Genomic DNA, 8,721 nt, shown 5'->3' on the forward strand with positions numbered 1-8,721 from the left:
TGGTACAAAGTATCCGGCCAGAGCTTATGGCGCATTGGTACAAAGTATCCGGCCAGAGCTTATGGCGCATTGGTACAAAGTATCCGGCCAGAGCTTATGGCGCATTGGTAAAATGTATCCGGCCAGAGCTTATGGCGCATTGGTAAAATGTATCCGGCCAGAGCTTATGGCGCATTGGTACAAAGTATCCGGCCAGAGCTTATGGCGCATTGGTACAAAGTATCCGGCCAGAGCTTATGGCGCATTGGTACAAAGTATCCCGCGTGCCCACACAATCCCCCTGCTCTACTATCAAACTCTAAGCTACCAAGTTAACCACACTGATGACATGAAAACACAAGAAACTATGGTATACACACAGACATGAATTGTGACAAGCTTCTTCTTCTTCTTCTTCGTTCGTGGGCTGAAACTCCCACGTACACTCGTGTTTTTTGCACGAGTGGAATTTTACGTGTATGACTGTTTTTTACCCCACCATTTAGGCAGCCATACGCCGTTTTTGAAGGAAGCATGCTGGGTATTTTCGTGTTTCTATAACCCACCGAACTCTGACATGGAGTACAGGATCTGTTTCGTGCGCACTTGGTCTTGTGCTTGCGTGTACACCGAGGAGAGTCTGCACACAAAGTTGACTCTGAGAAATAAATCTCTCGCCGAACGTGGGGACGAACTCACGCTGACAGCGGCCAACTGGATACAAATCCAGCGCGCTACCGACTGAGCTACATCCCCGCCCACTGACGACATGAAAACACAAGAAACTATAGTATACACACAACAATGAAATGTGACAAGCAGACAGGTAACATGTATGTGCAGGAGATCAAATTACTCACCGCTGCCAATGAGCAGAAAAACGACATTCTTTACGAATTCAACATTGCCGGTGGACTCTTCCTTCATGGCCTTAACTTTGCCAAACAGGGAATCATACGAGGGCGGGGGTCCTGCAAAATAAAACACATATTAGTTTATGCTTTGATCATCCCCTGCCCCCCCCCCTCCCGAAAAAAAATGTATGGGTGAAATCTGTATTTTCAAAATTTGTCAAAAATGAAATTCAAGGGCAACTAATATATGCAATTAATATTACACATTCAGTGACGCATATATTTAAAATAAGACACGATTCAGAGGAGATAATTTTTCTAAATCGCAGTTTTATGTGTTTGTGAAAATAAAAAGATCGGGTAGTTGGAACAATGTGTAAGTTTAACGAAACGGTAACACCGAACCCTAATTTTTCAGATTGGTAGCTTCATTTCAACATTGCATACAATAGACGTTCAGTTGCATAGGGAAAGGAGAGTTTGCTGCTTCACGGCAATACACTGGGAAGACCGTCTGCTAGAATGCAGCTACTAGAGTTTTGCAAGGTGTGTTGCCTCCCCAAGAATGGCATTTTAACCAGAATGTATTTCATGTATTGTAAAACAAAACAAAATGTGCAAATGTAATCGTCAGTCGACAGGCAAAGACGCAAACCTGACCAGGTATGCGAGCACTTCACCCGCAGCGATGAAACCAGAACCACGTTTTTGTTTTTGTTTTTGTAAATATAAAGGTTAATTAGCAACTGTCGTGGACATATGGACCGATGATCGAAATAGGGCTGTAGTGTGAGACTATCTAATCACAACGCCCGAATTCCCCCACGTGTCTATCACAAAAGCAATATATTATCATATCTATATCTCAACTTGTTTCAGACGGAAGCGTAGATGAATGGTCAGACATCACAAGTTATGCCCTGTGTAGCGAATATATTTATCCTCTGAGCTCTTAGTTTTACCTTTGCGCGATCCTGCAGTGTAAGCATCAGGCTTCTCCGGATCCATTGGACTCTAAAAGCAAATACACAAGACATCATCTCAGGAGAGACACACAAAGTATGAACATGTATTTGTCTGGTCTCAGCCTTGGGTCATACTTTAATATTTTCTGATTTTTTAAAAAAAATTTTTTTAATGAGATCAAATTTAGACAACCAAACACAGCACTTGAATTTGAAAAATAGAGCGCGCAAACACTAATTCTAAGACCTCCCTCGTGTGTGATTTCATCGTTTCAACACCCAAGACGAACTCAGTAGCTCTCGGCTTAATTTCAAATATGTATCTCACAGCCGTTTTCAATTTGAGTAACTGAGCGCTCAAACGTTTATGTTTAAGGTATTCCTGGTGTGTGGTCACATAATTACAATCCCCAACCTGAACTGTATAGCTCTTGATGAGACGAGAGACAGTTGCTAGACATTATCGCTTTATCGTTACACACACACACACACACACACATGCGATACTATTACAATTATGTGTCTTTTTACAAGTAACCCCCTATTTCTATGTCTTGCATGTGTGCAGAGAGTGGGAACACATTCTACTATGTAGGCTGCACATATACGCTCTGTTAAAGTGGCAGTCCAACCTGAGATTTTAACAAAAATCACTTCGTTTTTATTCCATAATGTGTTTAGTTATTTTGATACAGATTGTGTCGTATATTTTGCATTTTTTTGTCTAAGTGCCATAAGTGTGTGTTTTTTTCTTTAGATATTTCGTGTCAAAGGGGGGATGGCGAGGGGATAACTGAGCTCAGCATCTACAATTTTGTCCACAACGCAATCTATACTTTTAGCGCGCATAACATAATAGGTACTCCCTTTAATACTACGAATACGAACCACTTCCTCGTTGCACCAGTCGCTTCCCGTGTCATACTTCACACGAGACTCGACTTGTATTGAGAATGTCGTCATTTTGTTGTCTTTGTTCATAGTGCTGTTTCCCCTGAAGAAATGCCTTCAGATAGGTAAAAAACCTGTGAAACACAACGAATAAAAAATATCACGGAAACCAACACACGACTGGGATTTCCAAAGCGACACAAATGTGCACTGAATCTAAAGCGTCAGTGACTGTGCTTTCGTCGGCGGTTGATAACAGTGATAATACTGAACGTTTGTGTTCCATATATGTAATCATAACAAGGACACGCCCACCAAAAAAGTGAATGTATGGTGTGATGGACGTGAAAGAAAACGCTGCCACTGAGGATTTGAAGTAGACTTCATATAATTCAGATACAGTGCCAGATGATGTGATTTTGAATTCTGTGCCAGTGGAACACAGTAATATTGACATGACCCTTCTAAATGACTCAGTTGGTGTGTAAATTTGGCATTCTCATTTTGACGCGTGGAAAAATTTGCGAAATTTCAATTAACGTTATGGTTTTCCTCTGATATCATACAGTGTTGTCATTTTGCACAGTTATGTTTCACAACATTTTTGGGAAGCTGAACCTCTAATCTTCGCCTAAAAAACATCATAGCTCAGCATACAGTGATAGCAAAGTGCACATTTTACTCTAGTATTTCATTAACATTCAAAAAAAGGTAAAACAGAAATCTTTAACCATACGCACTTCCGTTTAGGTTTATCCTTCAATGAAATCAGTAACATTGTCTGATGTAATGTAACTAAGTTCAGTAGCTGTTCATTGCGTTTGAATAATATTATGTGGCAATCCACTCACACTGTAGTACCTGTGCGGGTGTTGGTATTTTCAATTATTTAATTGTTATACATCAATACACTAATTTCTGCACAATATGTTTGTTTTTCTTAATATTGAAAGTATGATCTAATTTGTGACCACATTTTATGGAAATTGGATCATATTCAGGAAACATACCACCAACATAAAAAGGCACCTCTCAATAAGTAGTACTGCCACCTTATCGCGTGTTTAATATGGCAAAGATACCGTTCTTCACAAAACAGAACAGACTATATTTAGAAGAGATGAATAATAAAAACTTTTGGATCAGATAAACATGCATCCATAGATTGTTTATTTGTTAGAAAACATGCATAAATCTGGATCCAGACAGAGAAAGAGATGCAGATATACGGATCCTTACCAGTTTAAACCAGAAAAGCGATGGTCTGCTTACAGAAAAAGAAATCAGCCTGGTCTGCTTGCAGCGAAATAAATCAGCCTGGTCTGCTTTCAGCGAAAGAAATCAGCCTTGTCTGGTTTCAGCGAAATAAATCAGCCTGGTCTGCTTGCAGCGAAATAAATCAGCCTGGTCTGCTTGCAGCGAAATAAATCAGCCTTGTCTGGTGTCAGCGAAATAAATCAGCCTGGTCTGCTTGCAGCGAAATAAATCAGCCTGGTCTGCTTGCAGCGAAAGACATCAGCCTGGTCTGCTTGCAGCGAAAGACATCAGCCAGGAGTGCGTGAGGGTGATCTAGAATGCCCTTTTATTTCTAACAGTCCATTAGCAGCTCATGTGACTTATTTCCCAATCTACTCATATTACATTTTTGACTTTGTAATTTGTCGTTGTTCAGCCTAAGCTGTAGGGAAAACATGTCTGAAAGCAAATTAGGGTAAGATAGGTATGTGTGAATGTTTGTCGTTAAAAAGAATGTCGGCGGCTATATTGGAATGCACTCGATAAACACGTGTTTTGAATAGCAAAATAAATCATAATTTATTGAGTCAATATTCTTGCATATCGCAGGTTAATTCAGATGCATATGCTGTTTTTAGAATCAGTATTGAAACGAAATTGTGAATAGATTTGATGTAAATCCCTCTTAAAGTGACAGAGCCGTACGGAGCTCGTCTTCAAAATTGTCGGGACATTACAGAAAAAAATGCATTATATAGCAGACATATTGCCGTAGAGATTCATTATTTAGTAAGTAATGTTTTTTTGTTGAAGAATTCATCATTTAATTAAACAAGCAATTGTTTTAAAGAGTATTGAAATAAAATCTTTATTTGATACATACTGGTTATTTATGGCAATCCGTTTGTGAAGAAAATTATGTTTTCGTTTTGTTTCGATCTAAATATTGCAACATTTAAGTAGCTTAATAATGCATTATTATGTTTAGTAATTAGATAATTCATTACTTAGATCACAACAACAAAACTCTATTTCCTGGGCTGGTATACGGGCTGAGGCCAATCTGACCTAGGGTTATAGTAGCGTAGCGTAGACTACTTACCTCGTCCCTTCTCCTTTGTCTCGGGCGAGATAGTGTTTTGTGCATGTTTTATCGTCGGGAGATAAACATACTTTTTTTTTTTTACCTTCGTTTTTAAACGTCGTTGCAACATATAAAACAGAAGGGAAAGTCACACTTCTTGAATTTCATGGACTGAGAAACAGTCGGCCAGATCGATTGCGAAAGCGCACGTTTGCGCAATAATTGATCTAAATAGGTTAGTATGATTTCGAAATTGCATACAGCCTTGGAACAAGCACAGGCACAAGATACTGGTTTGAAGAAAAGAAACCACCAGTACCCCACAAGCACAGGCACAAGATACTGGTTTGAAGAAAAGAAAACCACCAGTACCCCACAAGCACAGGCACAATATACTGGTTTGAAGAAAAGAAAACCACCAGTACCCCACAAGCACAGGCACAATATACTGGTTTGAAGAAAAGAAAACCACCAGTACCCCACAAGCACAGGCACACGATACTGGTTTGAAGAAAAGAAAACCACCAGTACCCCACAAGCACAGGCACACGATACTGGTTTGAAGAAAAGAAACCCCCAGTACCCCACAAGCACAGGCACAAGATACTGGTTTGAAGAAAAGAAAACCACAAGTACCCCACTTATGTTCAAGAAACCTGTGTCTGTTTCGTTGCGTTATCTTGATGCTGAACATTCTCTAGAAAGATAAAAACATGTTCCTCTTTTGAAATGTGTCGAGTTCACTATGGGGTGTCTTTGCCTTTGAACTTTGCTACACACAAATTCGCGGGCTTTGGCTTTTGATATTTTGTTCGTTCCGGGTCACTGACCACAACGCCCCCCCCCCCCCCCCCCTCTCCCGCCCGCTTTTGAGGACATCTGGTTGATATGCTTGAGAAGCCGAAAGAACATGTATCTCACTAAAAAGACATTCCTAGTTTTTCCCATCTTGTCAAGTATATGATCACAGCTCAGTTGTTAGCGAACTGTGCTATGGTTCATAAAGTCGTAGATTCGAGCCCTGCCAGCGCGTGGTTTTTTTTTTTTTTATTTTTTTTTTAAACCTTTCTCCTTGATTACTCTCCTTTTTTTCTCTCTCTCTCTTTCTCTATTCTTCTTTATTTCAAAGCATTTCGGTGATCGAACTCAGATTGCAACAAATAAGCTCCCCAATGTGAGTGCAGCTACCCTGAAGAGAGACTGCTGAACATTATCTGTTGCATTGTCCCCTGTACTGAGATATAAGATAATTGTGCTCTGTGTTTAATATGCATGTTATCAAATATATTCATTTTACGTTGTGATGTGATGTGACACCATTACGCTGCCTTATTTTGTACTGCCTACCTACTCTTACGTATTTCGTGTTCGCCATCACTCAATGCTTCATTATTTTGAAATTTAGTGATATTTTCCCCCACCACAAGATATGTTACCCTTGTGTGTGTGTGCGAGTGTGTGTGTGTGTGTGTGTGTGTGTGTGTGTCTGTGTCTGTGTGTGTGGATGTGTGTGTGTGTGTGTGTGTGGATGTGTGTGTGTGTGTGTGTGTGTGTGTGTGTGTGTGTGTGTTTGCGTGTGTGTCCGTGTGTGGCTGGGTGGAAATATCGCGGAGTGTTGAATTCAGTGTGTGTGTTATATTGACGCTGTGTTTGCATACTTTCACTACTCGCTACAAGAAACACAATGCTGACTGAGACACAGAAAGGAAATCATGTTTGACTTTAATATGGTGCTTTGTGTCTGTTGGTAGTGTCTTGCAATCCAGTTAGTGGCGTTACTGTTGTGCAGTATAGTCTATGGAAGCTTTCCCTTCTCTTTACAAGCGGAAAACAAAGGGAATCAAGAAAAACAATCCTGTTTGAGTGTACTCTACTGCTTAGTGTCATTATAAGCTGTGTTTTTGAATGCCAGTGGATTGTTGTCGCCGCTGTAGTGCGGAACTGTTATGAATTTTTCACTACTTCCTATAAGTGGAAGACAGACTGCTGAGTACGATAAAGAAACGCAATCATACTTGACTTAACTCTAGTGGTAAAAGTCATTTAGCTGTGTCTAGAAATCCGATGTGTATCGCCACTGCTGGCCAAGACTAATGTACATACAATGATGAAGAATCGTGTATCAATTCGTCAACTTCGAAGAAAGGTACATAACTGGTTGAATTTGATCTTTGTAAATTTAGTTTTTATTCTGCTTGTGAATATATACATATATACATATATACATTTCTGTAGATTTTACCAGTTGCTTCATGTAAGTGAAATATCTCTCTGAGTTAATTTTTCCGATCGTGCTTGCATTAATCAACCCATACTGGCAGAGTCAATTCTGTCTGAAACGGTATCATGGCCGCTCCTTGAAACTGCGTGTTGATCGAATGCCGTTTGGACTGATTTTACTCGATCAGGATGAATGTTTGCTGAGCTCTTGGATACCTTCATACAATCCTGAACTTTCTGCAGTGTAAAGCAAAACAGTTGAAGCAATTATCAAAAATGGGCCTGACTCTTTTATTCAAGGGTCATATCAACCAATCAATCAATATGAAGCTTATATAGCGCGTATTCCGTGGGTACAGTTCTAAGCGCTTGTCGAAGAGTTGTCAACACAGGACTAACAAAGAAACTAACATCTACAGACGGACACGAACCCTATCACACACTAGCAAACCCTGATACACATACAACAAACAACTGTTTAACAACAATCTACACATCAATAGCTATGTCCAAACACAATAATATTAAGCACAAAGAAAACACCTCTCACAGAGCACAGCACAAGCATGTCTTTTGGGGCACAACACATCACGTCGAACATGAAAGTCGCAGCCAGCTACGGGAAGAGCTGAGTCTTCAACCTACTCTTGAACGCGTCAAGAGAGGGGCTCTGGCGAAGCTCAAGCGGCAGGGAGTTCCAGACGGAGGGGCCCGCGGAGGGGAATGCACGCTGACAAGCAGATGCGAGTTTCGAGCGAGGGATGTGAAGGCGGAGTGGGTCAGCAGCAGAACGAAGGAGACGGTCGGAGGGCTGGGTGTACAGGTCCAGGGAGGATTGAAGGTACTAGGGAGCAGAGTCGTTGAAACACTTGTAGACCAGAGTGGACAGTTTGTAGGAGATTCGGGTGTTGACAGGCAGCCAGTGCAAGGAGCGAAGTAGGGGGGTGATGTGGTCTCGCTTCGTCTTCCTCAACGCGAGCCTAGCAGCAGCGTTCTGGACTCGTTGTAGGCCATGAATGGATGAGGCGGGGAGGCCAGCCAGAAGGGAGTTGCAGTAGTCCTGACGACTGAAGATGAGGGAGACAACCAGCTTGACACAGGCGTCGTGGGTGAGGTAGCGACGGATGAAGGCGATGCGTCGTAGGTGGAAAAAACAGGTCTTGATGATGAAGGAGATGTGTGTCTGCATGGAGAGAGTGGAGTCGAGAAAAACGCCAAGGCTCTTGACAGCAGGGGACTGACACCTGCCTCTTCGTTTGACGCACCGTACGACGCGTCAAAATTAACACCGGTGCGTGAAAGGTTGACGCGGCTTAAGGGCAGATTATACTTGCGCAGAGTCAGCGGCACAGACGACGCACTGCATATTATTGATGCTTCGATAGGGATTATGACGAGTACTTGGCCTGTTTTATTTTCACGCAACGTGTAGCGAGCTGGGATAATCTGCGGTGCGTCGTCTGTGCCGCTGACTCTGCGCAGGTGTAATTTT

General features: G+C 41.5%; 1 protein-coding gene across 3 annotated transcripts in view; it reads right to left on the reverse strand.

The window, feature by feature from the left end:
• LOC138961745 (transmembrane protein 272-like) overlaps positions 1 to 4,227 on the reverse strand; it is a 6,986-nt gene extending 2,759 nt beyond the window's left edge. The window contains exons 1-3 of one of the 3 annotated variants that reach the window (XM_070333417.1): positions 3,962 to 4,227; positions 1,796 to 1,847; positions 840 to 950 (exon numbers count right to left, since the gene is read on the reverse strand). In XM_070333417.1, coding sequence (XP_070189518.1) covers positions 840 to 950; positions 1,796 to 1,841 — 157 coding nt within the window. In that variant the 5' untranslated portion in view covers positions 1,842 to 1,847; positions 3,962 to 4,227. Of the gene's footprint in view, positions 1 to 839; positions 951 to 1,795; positions 1,848 to 2,686; positions 2,939 to 3,928 lie in introns of those variants that run through there. The other 2 variants (XM_070333415.1, XM_070333414.1) reach the window with 2 other exon arrangements.
• Positions 4,228 to 8,721: the final 4,494 nt, after the last annotated feature.

The sequence above is a fragment of the Littorina saxatilis genome, linkage group LG3, assembly GCF_037325665.1.
Source record: "Littorina saxatilis isolate snail1 linkage group LG3, US_GU_Lsax_2.0, whole genome shotgun sequence".
Lineage (NCBI taxonomy): Eukaryota > Metazoa > Mollusca > Gastropoda > Littorinimorpha > Littorinidae > Littorina > Littorina saxatilis.